The sequence below is a fragment of the Pongo pygmaeus genome, chromosome 13 (assembly GCF_028885625.2).
Source record: "Pongo pygmaeus isolate AG05252 chromosome 13, NHGRI_mPonPyg2-v2.0_pri, whole genome shotgun sequence".
NCBI classification, from domain to species: domain Eukaryota; kingdom Metazoa; phylum Chordata; class Mammalia; order Primates; family Hominidae; genus Pongo; species Pongo pygmaeus.
The window spans coordinates 123,041,900-123,066,914 of NC_072386.2; the positions used below are offsets into that span (position 1 = coordinate 123,041,900).

Below are 25,015 nucleotides of genomic sequence, written 5' to 3' on the forward strand. Positions count from 1 at the left end.
TGGGAGGCTGAGGCAGGAGAATTGTTTGAACCTGGTGGGGAAAGGTTGCAGTGAGCCAAGATCATACCACTGCACTCCAGCCTGGGCGACAGAGTAAGACTCCATCTCAAAAAATATATATATAATAATATTTTTCGGTTTTTTTAAGTCTTTATCTTTTAGAAATACATACTGAAATATTTTGTGGATGAAATGCTCTGATGTCTAAGATTTGCTCTAAACTAATCCAAAGGGGAGTGGAATGTTGACCATGTATTGATAAAGCTAACTGATGGATTACAGGGGATTCATTACACCATTCTTGCTACTTTTATGTTTATAATTTTCCATAACAGAATGTCCAAAAAAGGAAAGAAAACACAAAATGAGGAATCTCAAAAGAAATAAAAGGGCAGTTCTAAATGGCAGAATAGCATAAAAAAGTGATTTTAAATTTCTTGGAGACTATGAATTAAATTTAGTGCTCACAACCAGCGTTTAAAAAAAAAAAAAAAAAAACTAAATAGAACAGAAAAATATCAAGAGTGCATCCTTCATAGTAAAAGTATTATTTTACAAAATACATTATATAGGCATATGTACACACAAGGAAAACATTTTTTACTACAGATTGTAATCAAAAAGTTGGAAAAATACAGACCCCACAGGTAAAAGCATGAGCTCTATGCCAACATAAGCAACAAATTATAAACTACTGAAAAAGTTTTGGAATCCATGAGACCTTACTGATAATAAGTGGTAGAAGGGAAAAAGACTCTTGATTACTGTACAATCAATGTCAAGTGGTAACCAGTAAACATGGAGAGTGCTGGAGTTAGGAAATTACCATCTTGCAATCATCATAGTTCAGGCAAGACACATTAATGAACGCTAAATTTAGGAGGAGATGTTGGTGAAATGCAGAGTATTTACATGGTCTTAAAGTATCTAAACAATAGAAATTACACAGCAGAGAAATGGGACAGCACCTTCACTGAATGCTCAAAATTTACATCACCATGAGTTGCAAAGGATATGGCGTGCCTCTGTCTACATATGACAAGCTGAGAAGGACAGTAACATCACTTACATGGTACTCCAGCTGGGAATGTGTAACCTGAACCTATGCATGAGGAAACATCAGACAAACCCAAAGTGAGGAACACACTTTTTTTTTTTGAGACAGAGTCTTACTCTGTCGCCCAGGCTGGCATGCAGTGGCACCATCTCGGCTCACTGCAACCTCTGCCTCCCGGGGTCAAGTCATTCTCCTACCTCAGCCTCCCAAGTAGCTGGGATTACAGGTGTGTACCACCACGCCTAGCTAACTTTTGTATTTTTAGTAGAGACGGCGTTTCACCATGCTGGCCAGGCTGGTCTCGAACTCCTGACCTCATGATCCACCCACCTCGGCCTCCCATAGTGCTGGGATTACAGGCGTGAGCCACCGTGCCCAGCCTCACTTATTTTTTTAAAAAGAGGCACAGCAGGAATGACTGTATTCTTCAGAAAAGTAACTGTCATGCAAGACAATGAAATGTTCCAGATTAAAGAGGACTAAACGGACATGACAGCTAAATTAGACCTTTTACCAGCAATAACAAGAGATTTTGCAAATGCATGACCTCTCCAAAATTGTATTCTCAGGCTATCACACAAAAATAAAATGGCATATCACTGTGGTCTTCTTATTTCCCTGATGATTAAATAGAAAACATTCCTTCATATATTTATTAGCTATTGGTAGTTCCTCTTCTGTTCTGGGACATGCCTGTTCAGAGCTTCATATTTTTCATATTGTTAGTAATATGATTATCTTCTTCCAATTTTTTACTTTATTTTTTTGAGAAAGAGTCTCACTCTGTTGCCCAGGCTGGAGTGCACCAGCATGATCAGGGCTCACTGCAGCCTCAACCTCCTGGGCTCAAGTGAGCCTCCCACCTTAGCCTCCTGAGTAGCTAGGGCTACAGGTGTGCAACGTTATGCCCAGCTAATTAAAAAAAATTTTTTTTTGTAGAGATAGGTTCTTGCTATGTTGCTCAGGCTGGTCTTGAATTCTTGGCTTCAAACAATCCTCCAGCCCTGGCTTCCCAAAGGCCTGGGCTTTCGAGCATGAGCGACCATGCCCAGCCCTTTTCTCAATTTTTAACTAGTATTTTCACTCTCTTTATGGTGTTTTTTGATAAATAACTTTTCATTTTAATATAGTCAAGTTCATCAACTTTCCTTTCATAATCAATGCTTCTGTTTTTATAAAACCCTTCCTCAGGCCAGGCATGGTGGCTCATGCATGTAATCTCAACACTTTGGGAGGCTGAGCTACGGGGGCACTTGAGCCCAGGAGTTCGAAACCAGCCTGGGCAACACAGTGAAATCCCAGCTCTACAAAAAATTAGCTGGGCATGGTGACCGAGGAAGGAGATTTTGGTGAAATGCCTGAGCCTGGGAGGCAGAGATTATAGTGAGCTGTCATCACGCCGCTGCACTCCAGCCTGGGTGACAGAGCAAGACCCTGTCTCAAAAAAATAAAACAAACCTTTCCTCACCTTACAATCTAAATGCTGTACACCTCTATTTCCTGCGAAGAGTTTGAAAACTGAACCTAACTATGGTTTTTTAGATAGATTTTGTCATTATGAATGATAATGAGGTAGGGATCTAACTTCTCTTTCCATATAGTACAACTTTCCTTTTGTGAGGTGGAGTTTTGCTCTTGTTGCCCAGGCTGGAGTTCAATGTTGCAATCTCGGCTCACTGCAACCCCTGCATCCCGGGTTCAAGCGATTCTCCTGCCTCAGCCTCCCAGGTAGCTGGGACTACAGGCACGCACCACCATGCCTGGCCAATTTTTTTGTATTACTAGTAGAGACAGGGTTTCATCATGTTGGCCAGGCTGGTCTCGAACTCCTGGCCTCAGGTGATCTGCCCACCTCAGCCTCCCAAAGCGCTGGGATTACAGGCATGAGCCACCGTGCCCAGCATATCTCTGGTATTTCTTTGTCCTGATTTTTATTTTTCTCTTTCTGGGACGTCTTACATCTTTGTTAACACTACTACTTCTACCCTCCATTTATCTTTTAGCTTTTCTTTTTATATTTTCTATTTCTCTTTTTCTTCTTAGGGATTTGCTCAATCTGGTCTTCTAATTCAGTCACTCATTCTCTTGGCTGTATCCACTTATTATTTATCCCATCCCCTGAAGCCTTTATTTTAAATATCTCATTTTTCAATGTTACAACTTGGCTTGGTTCTCACATTTTCTTTTTTTTAATTACACTTTTAAGTTCTAGGGTCCATGTGCACAACGTGTAAGTTTGTTGGTTCTCACGTTTTCTAGTTATTTCACATTAGTATCTCCCTGTATTTCTTCTGGCGTGTTTACTATAATAATTTTAAACTTATTGGACAAGTGTCCTAATATATCTGCTTCTACTGAAATCTTCATGTTTCTCGTATGTCTATTATTTTTAGTTTGTGAATTCCTTTTCACTGTGGGGTACTGGCTCCTATCAGGCAGTGCCTATGGAAGGCCAGACTCCAGACTGGCTTATGCCCAATCAATTCAGGGCTGAGTGGTGGATAAAATCCAAGCCAGAAAAACATAATCACTCACTGCCATGCATTTTAATTTTCTAAGTCAGGTCGTCACCCTTTACTCCGGGGCAGAAGCAGCATTAGAAGACACTACTGGGCTGTAATCCCCCAAGTCCTGGGGTTAAGAGGGGATGATACTGAAGCAATTATCGGTGGTTAACTGGTCTCCACCTGCTTGTCTCAGTGCCTCACAAACATTAGGGGTTATCCACTGTGCTGATTTCATTCCTACCTTCACCTGGATCGGATCTTTTAGTTGACAACAGATTTGGATGCAGGTTTTATTCATCTAAGGCAATGGTGAGGGAGAAATGGAAGCAGAACCTTAACAGTTCCTTTTCTAGTTTATTCTCCCACAGCCCATTTTATTCTCTGGCTGTGGGAGAATGCTCTGAGAGCTAATTCCATAGTGCCTCCCATAGGCACTGCCAGATAGGACCCAATACCCCAGAGTGAAAAGGAATTCACAAACTAAGGATGTTCTCCTCCCCATCTCCCACATTCACCTTTCAAAACAGCCCTTGTTGGCTGGACGTGGTGGCTCACACCTGCAATCTCAGCACTTTGGGAGGCCAGGGTGGATGCATCATTTGAGGTTAGGAGTTTGAGACCAGCCTGGCTAACCTGGTGAAACCCTGTCTCTACTTCCAGCCTGGGCGACAGAGCGAGACTCTGTCTCAAAAAATAAAATATAATAATAATAAAACATTTTTTTAATAAACCAGCCCTTGTCAACTCAGAGTTTCTCTCAATGGTCTCCATTTTCTCTTTCAAGTTCCTCTAGAGTTAAACCTAGGGAAAGGACCAACAGCGCCGGTCTTTGTTCTCTGTCAGAGCATGCGCTTTCCTCGTGTGTTTCAGGGATTTGGTTTGCAAGCTCATCCGATGGAGGAATTCTGTGTCCCTCCTACGACTACCCCTCCCCTTCCTAAATATCAATTTGGGCTGCTTTCCATCCATCCTTCAGAGTCCTGCTCCAGAACCAGGTCTACTGTCGGCAGCTCAGGGCTCCCAACCTTTGGTTACACAAGGGCTAGGTAGACTCAGTCACCAAGGCTGCAAGTGCTTCGCCCAGGCACTGGTTACAAGACCAGACCTGCTTCCTCCATATGTAAACAGCTTTTAAAAAGCCAGTGAACCTTTTTAATACTTTGGCAACCTTCTTTCACAGGCAAAGGAGCACCCCCATCCGCCCCTTGTTTGAAGTGCGGAGTTTGGCTTTGGTTCTTTGCCCTGCCTGGAGTATACTTCTAATTCCTGCTGTCCTGCACAAGCTGAATCCCCAGCTACCCACTGCCACCCAGGCCTACAGGTTTCCACTCATTTATTACTTTATGTTTCTGTTTCATTGCTGGTCCACAGAAATAAGTTTTCCTTTGGAGGAATGTGATTATACTTCTTTAATTTCCTCCTTTTGCATTTTTTTATATCATTGGTATGTGTTTGGCCCAGAGGAAACTGAAATTCACCATCATCTTGACTGGCAATCCCATTACCATGCTTTTTTAAAAAAACGTAATTTTTCTTGCCTTACACTGGCAGAGCAGCCCTTCCTGGCTACTGGCTTAACGTAGTCACTCAGTTCTAGGTGGCATTAGGCATGAGACCTGAAGCACAGACTGTCTTACCACAAAAGGTGACAAGATCTCAAACCTTAGCCAAAGGGCTATGTCAGGTTTCAATGCTATCTGCTTCTGTTCCTGCTCATTGTTCTGGATTTTGTCCTTCTTCATCTCTAGCACCAGAATTTCCCAGTCCCCCTCCCTACCTTCCCTTGTTTTAATTCTAATCTATCAGCAAAATAACTTTTCAAATGTTTTAACCGGTATCTCCATGTGTTGACCAGTGGGTCAAGCAGGTGAGAAAGTCAAGAGAAGAGGTCTCCTTGAGTTCAATTCAACATACTGAAAGTACATCAAGTTATTCCCGTTTGTCTTTTACGCTCAAGCATCACCTGTCGGTAAGTATCCCCTACCCTCTCAGATCTCCTCTTCTTTGACCCCAGAGCGCCCTCTACTTAACTGTAGTAAATTTTAAAGCAAGAAAAATTTTAGCAAACATTTTAAACAAAATCCACACCAAAAACCGCTATTATAAGCTATCTATAGGTACAAAAGTACAATATACCCTTCTATCGCCCAACACTCACACTCACCATTTCATTGGGATGGACTAAAAACAAATAGATCCCTGGATGTTTGTCAAACACCTGAAAGGAGCAATTGGCTTGTTCCATCCGACAAAGTGCTTCAACACATAACTCGTCTAAAAAGAAAAAAATAAGTAAAATACATAAATCTTATCACCTCATCAAGATTCCCTAAATTAGGCTCCTTGGGCTATTCTGTAAATAAATAAAAATTTGCTTTTTATTTTTCCAAATTGAGGCATAAAAATGCTTATATTGAAAATGCAGGAACAATATTTACCTGACAGGCTAAATCCGTTGATCACAGGGTGTTCTTAGAAATTATTCTGACCTTATTAGAATAGATCCCTTTTTTGCCGGGCGCGGTGGCTCACACCTGTAATCCCAGCACTTTGGGAGGCTGAGGTGGGCGGATCACAAGGTCAGGAGATTGAGAACATCCTGGCTAACACGGTGAAACCCTGTCTCTACTAAAAATACAAAAAATTAGCCGGGCGTGGTGGTGGGCACCTGTAGTTCCAGCTACTCGGGAGGCTGAGGCAGGAGGATGGCATGAACCCAGGAGGCAAACCTTGCAGTGAGCCGATATCGCGCCACTGCACTCCAGCCTGGGCGACAGAGCGAGACTCTGTCTCAGAAAAGAAAACAAAAAAAATACAAAATTAGCCAGGTGTGGTGGCGCATGCCTGTAATCCCAGCTACTCAGGAGGCTGAGGCAGGAGAATCACTTGAACCCAGGAGGTGTAGGTTGCGGTGAGCTGAGATCATGCCATTGCACTCCAGCCTAGGCAACAAGAGCAAAACTCCAACTCAAAAAAAAAAAAAAAAAAAAAAAAGAATGTAGCTCTTTATTCACACTTAGGATAATTATCTTCATAGGGAACGTATAAAGGACCTGTAACCATATGGTTATAGGTCCAACTCCATTTGTATTTTATGTTTTGATCCACCTAGACTTTATCTGATACAAAACTAAGGAACAAAGTCAGCTTGACCCCTAAGTGACTAGCTATCCCACTCCCATTTACTGAACAATGCACTTACCCTTTCAGATGAATCAACTTTAGTGGTAAAATTTCAAAAAATATTGTCGTTTTTTCATATTACATTTTCAATATCATAGTTTTTTCACTAGTGACAGCGGTTGGCTTTAGGGATGGGGAGGCATAATGAGTAGAAAAGCATGAAGGACACTCCTGGGATGTTGATGTTTTGATTTTTTATCTGGATGCTGGCTACACAAATCTGTGACTTGCAAAAAAACATCAAGCTTGTACACTTTTATGGATAGATTATTCTTTAATACTTGAAAAAGTCTTAGAATTTTCAAATCTAGTTACTTTGAATTTATTGGTTTAGACAAACCGTACAGGAAAGAAATCAGAAAAATCCATAAAGTATGTTATCCTACAGGGCAAATATATGGCCTCCCCCAACAAGTCAAACTCATGGCCAAAAAAAAAGATGAGGGCACATGTTGGTTTCTGTACAAACACAGTTGGCACGTGCAGGGGTTTGGTTCCAGGATACCAAAATCCACACACAGCTGACTCCTGCACTTGGCCCTGAGAAATCAGCATATGTCTAAAGTCGACCCTCCAGAGAAGCGGGTTTTGCAACCCATAAATATGGTATTTTTGATTCCACTTTGGTTGAAAAAAGATCCATGTATGACTGGATCTGCACAGTTCAAGGGTCAACTGAAGATTGTTTTTGGGTTTTTTAGAGACAGGGTCTTGCGCTGTTGCCCAGAATAAAGTACAGTGGTGTGCTCATGGCTCACCTCAGGCTCAACCTCCTGGGCTCGAATGATCCTCCCACCTCAGCCTGAGTACCTAGGAATACAGGCACGTGCCACTATATCCAGCTAAATTTTCTTTTTTGTAGAGATGGGGGAGGGAGGGTGTTGCTAAGCTGCCGAGGCTGAGAAGACGGTTTTGAATTAAAAGAGCTGGAAGAACTATGTACCAAATGCAATGTGTGGTCCCTGACTAGATTCTAATTTAAGCAAATCAGCCAAAAACACATTTTGTAACTATTGGGAAAATATGAAAATGAACTAGATTTTAGTATTGTTATTTTGGGCCAGGCACGCTGGCTTACACCTGTAATCTCAGCACTTTAGGAGGCCGAGGTGGGCGGATCACTTGAGGTCAGGAGCTTGAGACTAGCCTAGCCAACATGGCAAAACCCTGTCTCTACTAAAAATACAAAAAATTAGCCAGGTGTAGTGGCAGGCGCCTGTAATCCCAGCTACTCGGGAGGCTGAGGCAGGAGAATCGCTTGAACCCAGGAGACAGAGGGTGCAGTGAGCCAAGATCATGCCACTGCACTTCTAGCCTGGGCGACAGTAAGACTCTTTAAAAAAAAAAAAAAAAAGGTATTGTTAGATTTGATAGGTTAGGGAAATGCCTTTACTTTCAAGAGATTCGTATTATGAAATGCAAATATCAACAACCAAAACCTAGAGAGCTATAATAAGCCATGCTATGGTGGTTAATGAAAATTACTACAGAATAGCATTTCCCAACCAGGGGTGATTTTATACCTCACTCTGCAAAAGGGGTATTCAGCAACATCTGGAGACATTTTTGGTTGTCACAAAGGAGATAGGGAGTGCTAGCGGCATTTAGTAGACAAAGGCCAGGGATGCTGCTACACATCCTACAATGGACGACACAGCCCACAGCAAAGGATTATCCAAAATGTCACCAATGCAAGGCTGAGAACCCTGCCACAGACATACTACAAGAATGAAAATTATTATTATTATTACTATTTTTTAAGACAGAGTCTCCCTCTGTCACCCAGGCTGGAGTGCAGTGGCACAATCTTGGTTCACTGCAAACGCCGCCTTCCAGGTTCAAGTGATTCTCCTGCCTCAGCCTCCTGAGTAGCTGGGATTACAGGTGCCTGCCACCACACCTGGCTAATTTTTGTATTTTTAGTAGAGACAGGGTTTCACTATGTTAGCAAGGCTGGTCTCAAACTCCTGACCTCAGGTGATCTGCCTGCCTCAGCCTTCCAAAATGATGGGATTACAGGCGTGAGCCACCATGCCCGGCGAGAATGAAAATTATTAATAATTGAACAAAGAGATGAACAGATATGTAATAAAGCAAATATAGCAAAATGTTAACAACTGTATAATCTATGTGATGGGTATATCATGTTCACTGTATAATTTACTTTTCTTTGTTAAAAAACTTTCACAATAAAATGTTGAGAGCCAGGCATAGTGGTTCGTGCCTATAATCCCAGCAATTTGGGAAGCTAAGGTGGAAGGACTGCTTGAGCCCAGGAGTTCAACACCAGCCTGGGCAACACAGTGAAACTTCATCTCTACAATAAATACAACATAAAATTAGCTGGGCGCAATGGCACACACCTGTACTCCCAGCTACCCACAAGGCTCAGGCAGGAGTATTACTTGAGCCCAGGAGGTAGAGGCTGCAGTGGGCCATGACTGCGCCACTGCACTTCGGCCTAGGAGACACAGCAAGACCCTGTCTCAAAAAAAATAAAAACGATCTTCAGTTACCCTCTGAACAAGATAAGTTTGAACTATACCCCTAAAAATAGGTATTTTGTGTTTGAACTCAAAAAATAAAAAATGTTGGAAAAAAATGAAGTCCTAATTATATATCCTAATTGTATGTTTAGTAAACAAATTTGCAATATAGATAAGCCTAAATTCTTATGATACTAAAATAATAAAACTGATATAACTTGAGGAACCATCAAGATACTCACTAACACGTTCATGTAGAAGCAAGTAAGGATATTTCAGTATTTCAAGAAGAGGAACTCGAAGCTTATTTTCAAAGTCTTGCCCAGTGATGTCAAACAGTGGCATCTCTCCATTGTTGTCTACTATATATAACTCATCATCATCTCCAATTTCTGCCTTCATGGATTTTTCAAAGTGATTTATGAGACGTAAGGTTTCTAATTCCCATAAAACCTAGAGGAAAATAAAATGGGCAGCATGCGTTATGTCTTATCATCAACAAAATACACTGAATGTGACGACCTAGAAAGCCTTTTCCTAAGTACAAAAATTCTGAAATGTAAAGTATTAGAGATTATATTTTAGATTTAAAGAAAACTATTCAAATGTGGCCACTCATTTTATGAAAAATGAGTACACACAGTATGAGATATTGGCTAGGCACAGTGGCTCGCAGCTATAATCCCAGCATTTTGGAAGGCTGAGGTAGGAGGACTGTTTCAGGCCAGGAGTTCGAGACCAGCCTGGGTAGCAAAGCAAGACCCTGTCACTAAAAAAAAAAAAAAAAAAAAAGAAAAATTGGCTAGGTGTGGTGCATGCCTACAATCCTAGCTTCTCTGAAGGCTGAAGCAGAAGGATCACTTGAGCCCAAGAATCTGAAGCTATAGTGAGCTATGATTGTGCCACTGTACTTCAGCCTGGATGACAGAGGGAAACCCTGTCTCTAAGAGAAAAAGAAAACAGGCCAGGCGCAGTGTCTCCTGCCTGTAATCCCAGCACTTTGAGAGGCCGAGGTGGGCGGATCACCTGATCACCTGAGGTCGTGAGTTCAGGACCACCCTGACTAACATGGAGGAACCTCGTCTCTACTAAAAATACAAAAATAGCCAGGCGTGGTGGTGCATGCCTGTAATCCCATATTCGGGAGGCTGAAGCAGGAGAATCGTTTGAACTCAGGAGGCGGAGATTGCAGTGAGCCGAGATCACGCCATTGCACTCCAGCCTGGGCAACAACAGGGAAACTCCATCTCAAACAAAAAAACAAACAAACGAAAAAAAACAACAAGAAAACAAAAAACAGTATGATATGTTTAAACACTTTTTTTTCTTTTTTTTTGAGACAGAGTCTCGCTCTGTCACCCAGGCCGGAGTGCAATGGCGTGGTCTCAGCTCACCGCAACCTAGGCCTCCCGGGTTCAAGCGATTCTCCTGCCTCAGCCTCCCGAGTAGCTGGGATTACAGGCGCCCACCACCGCGCCTGGCTAATTTTTGTATTTTAGTAGAGACGGACTTTCACCATGTTGGCCAGGCTGGTCTCAAACTGCTGACCTCGTAATCCAACTGCCTCAGCATCCCAAAGTGCTGGGATTACAGGTGTAAGCCACAGCGCTCAGCCTTAAACACTTCTCTTGTAGAATTTTTCTATAAATATCTCAACATCCCTATCAACTACATTCAAAAAAAAAAGAGAAGCTGGAGCTTCTCTGTCAAATGCAAAACCGAGGCCCTTCTATGTCTTCCCTTCTATGTTCTAGCCATAGCTAACTACCTTAGCGCAGCTTGTAGTATAAAAGACGCTGGATAGCTTCATAATTAGAAAACCTTATAAAATGCACGTTTCTCAGCACGAATCCATTACTAACCATCCTCTCCTCTAGACACTATACGTATCTCTATGGTCTACATTCTGTTTTTCATCAAATAAATAAACCAAATATTCAAAGCCAAATATTAGAATTATATCTTTCACTTTTGTTATCATGACTGGAAAATATGCTTGCCCTTAGAGGTTTATGCCATTTGCCCATTAAAAAAAGAAAAAAAGAAGTTATTATTACCAATTTAAAAAAAAAAACCCTGGCCAGGCACAGTGTGGCTCACAGCTGTAATCCCAGCACTTTGGGAGGCCGAGGTGGGCAGATCACCTGAGGTCAGGAGTTTGAGACCAGCTGGGCCAACATGGTAAAACCCCATCTCTACTAAAAATAAAAAATTAGCCGGGTGTGGTGGCACGTGCCTTTAGTCCCAGCTACTTGGGAGGCTGAGGCAGGAGAATCACTTGAACCCACCTGGGAGGCAGAGGTTGAAGTGAGCTGAGATTGCACCACCGCACTCCAGCCTGGACAAGAGAGTCAGACTCTGTCTCAAAAAAAAAAAAAAAAAAAAAAAAAACCCACTAACAAAAACCCAGGCCATTCAGATATTCAGATACATGCATGTATTATAGCACTGACCAAAAAATTATGAAACAAATCCCCTCCCAATGACTCTTATTTCATTCAATTATTTTATACCAATGTGACTAAAAGTGACAGATCATAAAATTCTGATCCAGGTTTCAATTCCATCAGTGATAAACATTTACTCAGCACCTACTATATACCAGGCAATGAGTTAGGAACTTGACTTATATTAGCCTTCAAAGTCGGCCAGGCATGGTGGCTCATGCCTGTAATTCCAACACTGGGGGGCCAAAGCGGGAGGATCACTGGAGCTCAGGAGTTCAGGACCAGCCTGGGCAAAATAGTAAGACCTTGTCTCTACAAAAAAATTTTAAAAATTAGCGGAGCATGGTAGCACATGCTTGTAGTCCCAGCTATTCAGGAGGATGAGGTGGGAGGATGGCTTGAGTCCGGAAAGTTGAGGCTGCAGTGAACCGTGATCGCACCACTGCACTTCCGGCCTGGGCAACAGAGCAAAGACCTTGTCTCCAAAACATAGCAAAACAAACTATGAAAACCCATGTGGCCCATGGAAAATCATGAGACAGCACTTGCACTTTCAGGAATCTGTCCTAAGAATATACTCGAATGTGTAAAATGATATATGTATAATCGCTCTACTGCACTCCAGCCTGAGTGACAGAGCGAGACTCCATCTCTAACAACAACAAAAACAAAACAAAAACAAACAAACAAAAACCCCCACAAAGTTGAAATCGTATCATTTCTCTGAATACTTCCAACAGAGTTCAAACTTATTCTCTTCCTAGCTATCAAGCTCTGAAAAATATTGCCCATCTAATATATTTTACCTCATGCAAGAATGGCAATTCATCTCTTGCTTTGTGGTACTCAGCCACACACTCCAAGCAGTAGCAGAGGTCTTCATCAGCTGTTTGAAATTCACTGGACGGTGTGTTGGAAGCATAGCGCTTTAGGAAGTCAACGGTGGAAGCACCACCTGGCGTACACCAACAACATGTGCTCATTCTGTACCTACAGCCAGAAAAGATGACATCAAGAAGAAAACCAACTTCAGACCTACTGTGTGTCAAGAATAGGTACACTTCCAACTTGTGACCCTGGTTTCAATGTAAAATGTGTCACTAAAGCCCAAATCTTCTGCTGGCTGGCTTATCAATCACTGATTCACTAAACTAAAAAAATCCTTCTATTTTTGACATATGAAAAATACAGAAAAATGAAAGCATTGTATAAGGAATAAGTATCATAAGGCAACATAAAGTTGTGCTACAGAGAAGGCTCAAAACTACACAGTACTGATAGAAAATATACAGAGACCCAGACTTACCAATATTTTCAAAGTACAGATTTTGGAATGGGGAAAAAAGTTACCAACTACAAACTTAAGTTCATTTCATAAACTGAATGGACCTAGCTCATGCATTCTCATCAGGAGTGATGTCACCCTCAAAGAGATCTAAAACTAGTTAGTGGGACGTGAAAAAGCTCTCCTCTTTTTAGATATAAAGCTCAGATAAACATACAGTACATAAAGAGAGACACAATATATTGGTGGTAATAAAATTCACAGGAGAGACAGTTTTTAAAAATGTTTAGAAACTCTCCACTCAGGGAGAAAGAAGGTTAGAAGGAGGTTAAAAAACCTAAGTAAGCTGGGAACGGTGGCTCATGCCTGTAAGCCCAGCACTTTGGGAGGCTGAGGTGGGCAGATTGCTTGAGGTCCGCAGTTCGAGACCAGCCTAGCCAACATGGTGAAACCCCGTCTCTACTAAAAAGAATACAAAAATTAGCTGGTGGTGCGCATCTGCAATCCTAGCTACTCGGGAGGCTGAGGCAGGAGTACTGCTTGAACGTGGGAGGCAGAGGTTGCAGGGAGCCAAGATTGCGCCACTGCACTCCAGCCTGGGTGACAGAGTGAAACTCTGTCTCAAAACAAACAAAAAAAAGAAACCTAAGTGAAGACACTGAGTATGTGGGAATGGAAACGTGGCAGTGTGAGATTTTTGAGTATCACCATCACCCTAAAATTCAGAATACATAATCTTTACCAACAGGAAATACAAAACATCTCAACAGAAACTAGGCTTGGCTGCCGAGGCTTCTGTGGCATAAAGCTAGTTCCTAAAATAAAGTGATTTTTAAAAATTCTTTAATTTCTTCGTATACCCACAATTAAGTAATTATTTAGAAATGCATAAGCATAATCAAATACATTGTCATATGAATTGATTTTTAAAAATTTATTAAATATTACTTTTACTTACGCTTTTGAAGAGGTATACTTTCTTCATGGTTCTAAAAAGAATTTAGGGTAGCTTTCAACATTAAAGTACATACACACAAAAGGACATTTAAAAATGAGATTTCAAAAAACAAAATCAAAACTTCTTTAGAAGAAATTTAATTTCACTAAATTATACGTGAGGAGCTTCCTGAAAGCAGTGGAAAAGGATAACATGAGTTACACAGTTCTCATCAACGTGGGGGAAAAAAAGAGTATGCAGTGATAGCCGCAGAGTACCGCCCTTTCCTGACACTAACTCTAATTCAATTACATTTTATTAATGCCTTCTAGTACAAGGGCACTGCAGACTAGGAAATGCCAAGTAACATGGGATAAGGTCTTCAATGTATTTCTGCAGAATTTAAAATTATTTTATTCAAAAGAAGAATTACTTATACCTAAGACGCCAACATCACACTGCTAGTAAGTCAACAGCTTGCAGAAGCTGTTTCTTTTCCGGTAACCTAGTTTAATACAGAAAGTGAACTCAGAAGACGTAAGAACAGAAAGTGAAACTCATGGAGGTTTCTCAAACATTTGATGCATGATTTCAGCAGCTAACAGACTGCAGCCAATTTAAGCTTTAAAAAACTTAAAGTGAGGCTACCATGCAAATAAAATGTTGCACACTTCTTTTCTCACTTACCTTACTTGAAGCTCCAAATGTTGTGTACTTTAAAATAATTACTAACAAAGGAGACAACAAAAGAAATCTTCTATTAAGAAAACTACAGAATTTGCTTTTTATTTCACTTAGAAAACTAGCCTATTTCCACAACCAAAAAAGCAAGACTAAATTTTCTCAAAATATATAGGAGTTACTACCAAAATAGGTGAGTGTCATGGCCGCTAGAAGATACGGAATACTGCTGCAGAGCACACCAACAAGATAACATAGGCTTCCGTGGTTCTTCTTCAAAAGGCTGTGTGTGTGGTTTTGTTTTCAAATTTAAAATCATCACTGGCCTAATGGCTAAGCCCAGGAAACCTCAATAGGGCATATTTTGTCTTTTAGGGAGAAAACTATTGCTTCTAAACTACTGTGAATCCTCTTAAGCTTTTATACAACTCAGTTCTTCTTGAGGTCTATTTTGTTAGTTTCATCAGACTGCAACTGCTTGGAATCATTACTGAATGACAAATGGGTGTGTCCAGACAATACTCAAGTTGCAAAACCAAAATTAAAGCAACTCTCTGAGCACCCACCAAAAAGAGAGCTAATGTGTCAAAACCAAAAATATAGGATGCTTCACCATAGGTATAACTGTAATTTTCTACAGACTTATCCTTAGGCTACCCATTTCTCAATATTAGCTAGCCAGAAACTTCAAATAACAATCTCTTTCTTCTACACTTCTCAGCTAAACATCTGGAAGTTTAGATTCACTACCTCCCACCTCTTCAGCTCCTTTGCACTCTGGCTTCTACCCTTACACTCCACTGAATGTGAAGTCCGTAACAATCTCTACATTACCAATCCAATAGGTTCCTGCTAAACCATATGAAAATGCTGCCCATGCTTTCCTTACCTACAACACACCATTTTTCGGACACCACTTCTACCCAATCTCCTTCATAATTACCCCTGCCTTTGTTACTCATATAAATGCTAAAAGTTTTCGAAGGCTTGTCCTGAGAATTCTCACCTTTTCATTCAGTACTCTCTTTCTGGGTGACCTACTTCAAACCACTGCTTCAACTACTGCCTAGATTGAAGCTGCCCCGACTGAGAATGTATCGTAAAACTTAATGCAGGCAGGGCGCGGTGGCTCACACTTGTAATCCCAGCACTCTGGAAGGCCGAGGCGCGCGGGGTCAAGATGTCAAGAGATCCGAGATCGAGACCATCCTGACCAACACGGTGAAACCCTGTCTCTACTAAAAATACAAAAATTAGCTGGGCATGGTGGCACGCACCTGTAGTCCCAGCTACTGGGGAGGTTGAGTGCAATGATGCACTGTTCCACCTACTCAATAACTTTGACAGCCTAGCATAGAACTCCAGATATATTCAACATCCAACTGCATACAGTGTATCTCTACTCACATATCTGACGGACACCTCAAAGTAAACATGACCAGAACCCAACGAAGTCCTTCCCTTAAATCTGTTATTTGTTCTATATTCCCTTGTTGATGACATTACCATCCATTCAATTTTCAAACCAGTAACCTAGGAATTATCCCATATGCTCCTTCTCCCTCAGCCGCAATCTCTGAACTCCAGAGCCTACCCCTTAATTACATCTCTACTTTCTTCTCCGTGCAATCGCCACTGCCTTAGTTCAAAACATTTTCATCATTTGCCTGGATTACTGAAGAAGCCTAAATGATCTATCTCTTGTTTGATCGCCACCAATTCCTCCTCCAAAATGTGCCAGAGGCCAAAGCCCCAAACTGGACTTCGAAAGCACAAATGATTCCTCCTCCAATGTCTGGATAAAATTCAAATTGCTGAGCTCAACACACACACGGCCCGCGATGATCCAGCTTCCACATCATCTCTTTCCTCCACACTTACCTCCCTTGACTTGCTCTTCCTAAAACCATTCATGGTGACTGGTATTCCCTGCCTTTATGGAAGCTCTTCCATTGGCCTTGGAAACCCACCCTCCTACCTCTGCCTGGTACTTAACTGTGAATGCACATCAGACTTACCTCAGGAACTTAAAAAAAAAAAAGTAGAAAAGATCCTATGGATAAAATTGTTTCCCTTTTAAAGAACTCCACTAAGATTCCAAGAGAAAGCTGGATTTGAGAACAACCAGTGTGCAAGCCCTTCCTGAGTGTCATCACGTCTGCGGGGGGCCTGTCTGACCCGTCCTCTCTTCCAGTCTGTCTCCGATGACCTTCTTCTCTATCCCTTTAGGACTCTGCACATGTTTCCATCATTGCACTCACCTTGGTGCTCTGAACTCTTATTTAAAAAAAAATTATTACCTGGGCAAATGGCCTACAGAAAAGTGATCGCCTCAGCTGGACTTAGTTGTGAACAAACACGGATTTGCATTCATATATGCCCAGATTCTGGCCCCAAAAGAACATTTCTGAAATTAAAAAACAAAAAACAAAATTGGTAAGTGGCATTTATACTCTTTATCTCATCTGAGCCTGGTATCAATCCTATTACAGACAGATACTGCTGGCTGATGAGGAAGCCCAGTCAGGTTAGACAACTTGGCTGTGGACTTCCAGGTAACAGCAGAACTGCAATTCTGACTCCCAGTTCCACAGGGGGCTGTCCCCACTCACGGGGATAACTAGGCACCGAGCCAAAAATCCCCCAAGTTACTAGCCAGCGCAGGTAACATCAGTCCTAGGATCCTCAGCTGTGTCACTGATAAAATACCACACTCGGCTTCTCCTTGTGGAGCTCCTTTCCTCACGGCAGTCATCCCCGTTTCACTTGGGTCGTGCAAATTTCTGGGCGCATCCTTAGATCCCAGAAGTTGGGGAGGACGGACAAAGCCAGCAGCAAAAGCTCCAGCCCCTCCAAGTGGGAGAAATAGACTCTCCTCCAAACGAAGGGACCGGCCGGCCGCGGAGGCTCGGAGGATCCCTGCAGTAGCTGAGCCCCGCCTGGGCAACACAGACAGGCCCCGTCTCTGCAACACATTTTGTTTTTAATTAGCCGGGCGTGGTGACGCGCGCCTATGGTTCCAGCTACTCGGGGGGATGAGGCGGAAGATCGCTGGAGCCCAGAAAGACGAGGTTGCAGCGAGCCGTGATTGCTCCACTGCACTTCGGCCTGGGTGACAGAGCGAGACCCTGTCTCAAAAAAAAAAAAAAAAAAAGAAGAAAAAACAACAAAGGGAGGGACGCCAGGCGGGAGGTAGACGAGCGTGTGGAGGGAATCGACACTTTCCACCCCGAGACCTCCCGCTCAGCCCCAAGGAAACTACGCAGTGTCCACACCAAAAAACAGCTCACACGAGACCGCAGTGTAGATAACGAAAGGACAGGGGGTCGCAGCGGCCGGGTCCAGCGCGCAGGAAGGCAACAGGCGGCCGCCAGCCGTCGAGAGGTACTCCCGCCCCCGCGCCGAGAGAAGCGGCCGAGCCCGCGCCGACTCTTCCCCCATCCGCCCACCGGGACCTAAGCGCCGCGATGGTTCCCCGACGCGGCCCTGCAAGCACAAGCCGCGCCTGCGCTCACGCCCGCCCGACCTGCGACCTCCAGCCCGCCGCTACCCTCACCGCGCTCTGCCTGGCGTCGGCCTCTAGCCCACCTCCATACCGGGCCCCGCTCTCGGCCACCGGCGGAAGTGCGGGCCCGCAGCCGCAACTACCAACCAGCCGTTGCCGCGAGGTAGGCCCCGCCCCCGCACCGAGTCGGCCGGCCGCAAGCCCCGCCCCGGCCGCTGCTTTCTGGTTTTGGTGCCCCCCAGGGGGCGGGGCATGGGAAGAGAGGCCGCGGTGCACCGCCCACGCCGGGCGCTGGCGTCACGTCCGGGCAGCTGGGGCCCGACCAATCACGAGTCTCCGTCAGGGTGGACGGGGAGAGTTTGCCGCGGAACCTTGACCTCGGCCCCGCCCGGGGCTTCCTGCGGGCGGGGCGGCCCCGGGATGAGCTCTGCTGCGGGTGGGGTCAGCCCTTACCCCCTGGCCATTTCCGTTCCGTCGTTTTTCTTCTTTTTTCCACGCCTCAGGTGTCTCAGCGGATGTACTACGGTGACGAAGTAATTTTTCTCTTTAGATTTCCTTTAAAGACCTAAAATGTAATGTAAATTCTGGAAACGTGTAATTTCGGAGGAATATGTGTATATCCTTTATATTACAGAAAGGGAGACCTTAGGTCTTGCGAACAATGCGCGCGATGCGCAACACAGCAGAGTAAATCCTGCGGCGGCGCGATGGCTTCCGCTTCTAATCCCACCGCTTTGGGAGGCCCAGGCGGGAGGCTCGCTTGAGCCCGGAGTTCAGAGAGACCAGCCTGTGCAACATAGCGAGACACCCGTATCTACAAAAAAAGATTAAAACAGCCACCGAGGCCGGGCGCGGTGGCTGACGCCTGTAATCCCAGCACTTTGGGAGGCCGAGGCGGGTGAATCACCTGAGGTCAGGAGTTCGAGACCAGTCTGACCAACATGGTGAAACTCCATCTCTACTAAAAATTAAAAAATTACCTGGGCGTGGTGGCCGGTGCCCGTAATCCCAGCTACTCAGGAGGCTGAGGCATGAGAATGGCTTGAACCTGGGAGGCAGAGGTTGCAGTGAACCGAGATCGCACCACTGCACTCCAGCCTGGGCAAAGAAGCGAGACTGTCTCTCAGGGAAAAAAAAAAAAAAAAAAAAAAAAGCACCTGTGGGCCCAGCTTGTTGGAAGGCTGAGGCGGGGGTGGGGGGCGTGGGTCCATTGAGCCCAGGAGATCGAGACTGCAGTGAGCCGTGACTGTGCCACTACACTCCAGGCTGGGGAACAAAGCAAGACCCTGTCTCAGAAAAGTCTATAAATAAATAAAAAAGAGTAAAATCCACTGGAAAGCCTACCTGCCCCCTTTTTTTTTTTTTGAGATGGAGTCTCGCTCTGTCACCCAGGCTGGAGTGCAGTGGCGCAATCTCGGCTCACTGCAACCTCCGCCTCCTGGGTTCAAACGATTCTCCTGCGTCAGCCTCCCGAGTAGCTGGGATTACAGGCGTGTGCCACCACGCCCGGCTAATGTTCATGTTTTTAGTAGAGCTGGGGTTTCACCGTGTTGGCCAGGATGGTCTCAAACTCCCAACCTCAAGTGATCCGCCCCGCCTCGACCTCCCAAAGTGCTGGGATTACCGGCGTGATCCACCGCGCCCGGCCCCTACCCCCTTTTAGTAACGCCTACTACTGACCCCGATGATGCAGCGTCACCGTCTTACAGTTAATAGAGAAGACAGGGAAATTAAACAATTAGTAGTAGTGACTCAGGCGATAAAGAAAAGAAGAGGCTGAGATGGGCCTGCTTGGGAAAAGTGGGTCAGATACAGCCTTACCGAGGAGAACCCTGGCCCGAGGATGAGGAGCAAGCCCGGGGGAATACTGAGGGAAAGGCTACAGGCAAAGGAAGATTCTAGCAAAGGGGCGTGGCTTGTTGGAAGGGCGTGGTGGCCGTTATGCAAATTTAACCGTCCAAGAAGCAGCACGCGTTGACTCTTTTCTACTTCTTCATCCTGTCAAATATTTTGAACATATTTTGTTTTACCATATAACACTAATATACCAACACAGCCTTTATACCAACACAGTCATAAAATGTAATTTTTTTTTTTTTTTTTGAGACGAGTCTCGCTCTGTCGCCCAGGCTGGAGTGCAGTGGCGCCATCTCGGCTCACTGCAAGCTCCGCCTCCCGGGTTCACACCATTCTGCTGTCTCAGCCTCCCGAGTAGCTGGGACTACAGGCACGTGCCACCATGCCTGGCTAATTTTTTGTATTTTTAGTAGAGACAGGGTTTCACCGTGTTAGCCAGGATGGTCTCGATCTGCTGACCTCGTGATCTGCCCGCCTCGGCCTCCCAAAGTGCTGAGATTACAGGCTTGAGCCACTGCACCCGGCCATAAAATATAATTTTTATCATTTTTTTAATGGAGAAAAGTGCCATGAAGGTAACGTGTGCCCAGAGCCCACAAAAGTCATAATTTCCTCCTGTCCCTGAAGCCCTCTGTAGGCCGTATCATCTTCCCACATTTGTTTTTGTCTGTAAACAACATATAAGTTTTACATGCTTTTTAACTCTGTATATGGAATTATGGAGGATGTATTTTTCTGCAAATTGCTTTTTACACTCAATGTTATGTCCTGAGACTCATTGATTCAAGGTGCATTCAGCGATTGTTGAGCCCCAAACTTACACAACCTATAGAATGTTAAACAGAAGCACTGCAATAGACTTTGTAAATATAAAATTAGAAATGAAAATTAATACTTATTTGGAATGAATAAATAAGTACAAATTACAAACTTCTAAAGCTGATGAAACCATAAACATGGCCAGGCACGATGGCTCAGGCCTGTAATCCCAGCACTTTGGGAAGCTGAGGTGGGCAGATCACCTGAGGTCAGGAGTTCAAGACCAGCCTAGCCAATATGGTGAAACCTGGTCTCTACTAAAAATACAAAAATTAGCCAGACTTAGTGGTGCATGCCCATAGTTCCAGCTACTTGGGAGGCTGAGACAGGAGAATGGCTTGAACCTGGGAGGCGAGGTTTGCAATGAGCCGAGATTGTGCCATGGCACTCCAGCCTGGGCAACAGAGTGAGACCTCATCTCCAAAAAAAAAAAAAGACTGGGAAGTGTGAGTCCTCCAGTATCGTTCTTCTTTTTCAAAATTGTTTTAGCTACTTAAGGTCCCTTGCTATTCCATGTGAATATTTAGAATTGGCTTGTCCATTTCTGCAAATAAATAAGTACAAGCAGTTGGAATTTTTATAGGGATTGAACTGTATTTTTAGATACATCTGGGGAATCAATTGACACCTTAACAATATTAAGTATAGCAGGTTCTCTAATAAGATCATTTTGTTCAATGTGGTTTTGTTATAACATTGATGAGAAAAAAAATGCATTCCTGCTCAAGGCTTTTTTTTGAGACGGAGTCTCCCTCTGTAGCCCAGGCTCTGGGGTGCAGTGGTGTGATCTCGGCTCACTGCAAGCTCCGCCTCCTGGGTTTCGGTTCAAGCAATTCTCCTGCCTCAGCCTCCCGAGCAGCTGGGATTATAGGCACGCACCACCACGCCCAGCTAATTTTTGTATTTTTAGTAGAGATGGGGTTTCACCATGTTGGCCAGGCTGGTCTTGAACTCCTGACCTCGTGATCCGCCCACCTCAGCCTCCCAAAGTGCTGGGATTACAGGCGTGAGCCATGGCGCCTGGCCCCGAGGCCACTTTGTGTGTGGAGTTTGCCCCTTCTCCCCATGTCTGTGTGGGTTTCCTCCAGGTACTCCAATTTCCTTCCCAATTCCAAAGATGTGCCAATTAGGTTGATTGGCATGTCTACATCGTCCTAGTCTGAGTGAGCATGGGTGTGTGTATGAGTGTATACCCTGCAAAGGGATGGCATCTTGTCCAGAGTTGGCACCCACGTGGCACCAGGAAAGATTCTGGCCATCCGCGATCCTGAACTGGAATGAGTGGGTAGATTATTACCTTATTAATCTTATTAATAAAGATTAGTCTTTTATTAATCTTTCTTGAATGTATAGCCCACATTTATTTCAATGTTTAATATTAGAAGTGTTTTGTGTGTTTACTTAGAAGTTTGGTCAGAATAAATGGCTTTTATGAGACAAGTCAGAACTTGTGGCTCAGAAGACAAACCCCACACACATTCAAGTGGATGAAAACAAGCCCCCTACAAGGGCTCTATCCTCCTCCTCCTCCTAGTTGTTATTTAGTTTCAGAACGTGTTTGATGTGTTTTTTTAATCCTATATATATTTTACAGTTGTGACTTATCCATTGTTTGATTTTTGTACAAGAAAATCTTTGCTATAGAAATCAGTATACTATTTTTATCTGGAGAGAAGATATTATGGCAACTTAAACTGTGGTCAGATGTTAGAGAAAAATGTATAAATGCCTTCTTGCCATCCTGTCAGTCATATTACATTCATTTTATATTGGCTGACAATATCGAAAGTTTCTTTTTTTGTTTGTGTAAACTCTAATTTCTATCAAGGTGTAATGAATATTTAAAGTTGGTATTTCATTACAAATCTCTCAGTGTTGGTTAACTGATTTTTGCCAGGACCATTATGCATTAAGCAAACAAATTCCACAGCCATTTGGGGGTAAAAGAGTAGGTTATTGATTTGAGGTATTTCTTCTTTTTTAATGTAAGTGTCTACAGCTATAATTTGTCCTTGGAACACTGCTTTTGCTACATCCCATAGATTTTGGTATGTTGTATTTTTACGTTCATTTGTCTCAAAGTATTTTATTTTATCTATTTATTTATTTTTGAGACAGAATTGTTCTCTGTCGCCCTGGGTGAAGTGCAGTGGCATGATCACAGCTCACTATAGCCTTGATATCCAGGGCTCAAGTGATCCTCCTACCAGGGCTCAAGTGATCCTCCTACCTCAGCATCCCAAGTAGCTGAGACTACAGGCAAATGCCACCACGCCTGGCTGATTTTTTTTTTTTTTTAGTAGAGACAAGGTCTTGTTTTGTTGCCCAAGCTGGGCTCGAACTCCTGAGCTCAAGCAGTTCTCCCACCTCGGCTTACCAAAGTGCTGGGATTACAGGTGTGAGACACCACACCCAGCCCAAAGTGTTTAACTTCCCTTTTGATTTCTTCTTTGACTCATTGGTTGTTTTAGAGCATGTTGTTTAATTTCCACATATTTTTGAATTTTTTTGTCTTCCTTCTGTTATTTGTAGTTTCATTCTATTGTGGTCAGAGAATATACTTTTCATGATTTCAACCTTTTTAAATGTATGGAAAATTGCTTGAGGCCTAACATATGACCTGTTCTAGACAGTGTTTCATGTGCACACGAGAAGAATGTCTATTCTCCTGCTGGTGGTTGGAATGTTCTGTGTATTCCTGTTAGGGCTAGTTGCTTTATAGTGTCATTCAATTCCTCTGTTTTAATGATCTTACATCTGAGTGTTACATCCATTATTGAAAATGGGGTGTTAGGCCGGGCGTGGTGGCTCACACCTGTAATCTCAGCATTTTGGGAGGCCGAGGCGGGCGGATCACGAGGTCAGGAGATCTAGACCAGCCTGACCAACATGTAAAACCCCATCTCTAGTAAAAATACAAAAACTAGCTGGGCATGGTGGTGGGTGCCTGTAATCCCAGCTGCTCAGGAGGCTGAGGCAAGAGAATCGCTTGAACCCAGGAGGCAGAGGTTGCAGTGAGCCAAGATCGCGCCACTGCACTCCAGCCTGGGCGACAAGGCTAGACTCCGTCTCAAAAAAAAAAAAAAAAATTAGCTGGGCATGGTGGAGGGCACCTGTAGTCCCAGCTACTCGGGAGGCTGAGGCAGGAGAATCACCTGAACCCAGGAGGCAGAGGTTGCAGTGAGCCAAGACCATGCCATTGCACTCCAGCCTGGGCAACAAGAGCAAAACAACATCTCAAAAAGAAAAAAGAAGAAAATGGGGTGTTAGGGCCAGGCACAGTGGCTCACACCTGTAATCCCAGCACTTTGGGAGGCCGAGGTAAGTGGATCACTTGAGGTCAGGAGTTCAAGACCAGCCTGGCAAACATGGTGTAACCCTGTCTCTACTAAAAATACAAAAATTAGACAGGTGTGGTGGCTGGCGCCTGTGATTCCAGCTACTCGGGAGGCTGAGGCAGGAGAATCGGGAAGCAGAGGTTGCAGTGAGCCGAGATCACATCACTGCACTCCAGCTTGGGTGACAAAGCAAGACCCTGTCTTTAAAAACAAGAAAAAGAAAGAAAAGAAAAGAAAAGTGAAAAAAAAGAAAATGGGGTGTTAAAGTCTCCAAATATTATTGTACATCTATTTCTCCTTTCAATTTTATCAGTTTTTGCTTAATTTTTTTTTCTTTTTTTTTTTTGAGACGGAGTCTCGCTCTGTCACCCAGGCTGGAGTGCTGGAGTGCAGTTGCGTGATCTCGGCTCACTGCAAGCTCCGCCTCCTGAGTTCACGCCATTCTCCTGCCTCAGCGTCTCCGAGTAGCTGGGATTACAGGTGCCCGCCACCACGCCCGGCTAATTTTTTATATTTTTAGTAGAGATGGGGTTTCACCGTGGTCTCGATCTCCTGACCTCGTGATCCGCCCACCTCGGCCTCCCAAAGTGCTGGGATTACAAGCGTGAGCCACCGCGCCGAGCCAATATATATATAAAAATATATATATATATCTATATATGAATTTTATATATATATGGGTTATATACATATATATTTATAACAGTTATGTCTTCTGATGGATTGACACTTTTATCATTATATCCTTTGTTCCTTGTAACAATTTTTGTAACAATAATTTTTTTTTTTTCTTTTTTTTTTTTTTTTTCTTTTTTTATTTTTTATTTTTATTTTTTTTTTAAATTTATGAAGTATTTATTGATGATTCTTGGGTGTTTCTCGGAGAGGGGGACATGGGAGGGTCATAGGATAA

The 25,015-nt window shown here is 43.6% G+C and overlaps 1 protein-coding gene across 16 annotated transcripts in view; it reads right to left on the minus strand.

Moving 5' to 3' along the window:
* The window catches only part of SETX (senataxin), a 96,307-nt gene extending 76,313 nt beyond the window's left edge, over positions 1-19,994 (minus strand). For 5 of the 16 annotated variants that reach the window (XM_063649988.1, XM_063649986.1, XM_063649987.1 and 2 more), the window contains exons 1-6: positions 18,140-18,290; positions 16,884-16,990; positions 12,487-12,670; positions 9,476-9,686; positions 5,729-5,838; positions 1,070-1,102 (exon numbers count right to left, since the gene is read on the minus strand). In XM_063649988.1, the coding sequence (XP_063506058.1) occupies positions 1,070-1,102; positions 5,729-5,838; positions 9,476-9,686; positions 12,487-12,663 (531 nt within the window). In that variant the 5' untranslated portion in view covers positions 12,664-12,670; positions 16,884-16,990; positions 18,140-18,290. Of the gene's footprint in view, positions 1-1,069; positions 1,103-5,728; positions 5,839-9,475; positions 9,687-12,486; positions 12,671-16,883; positions 16,991-17,858; positions 18,311-18,541; positions 18,654-19,245; positions 19,355-19,909 lie in introns of those variants that run through there. The other 11 variants (XM_054502281.2, XM_054502279.2, XM_063649982.1 and 8 more) reach the window with 8 other exon arrangements.
* Positions 19,995-25,015: the final 5,021 nt, after the last annotated feature.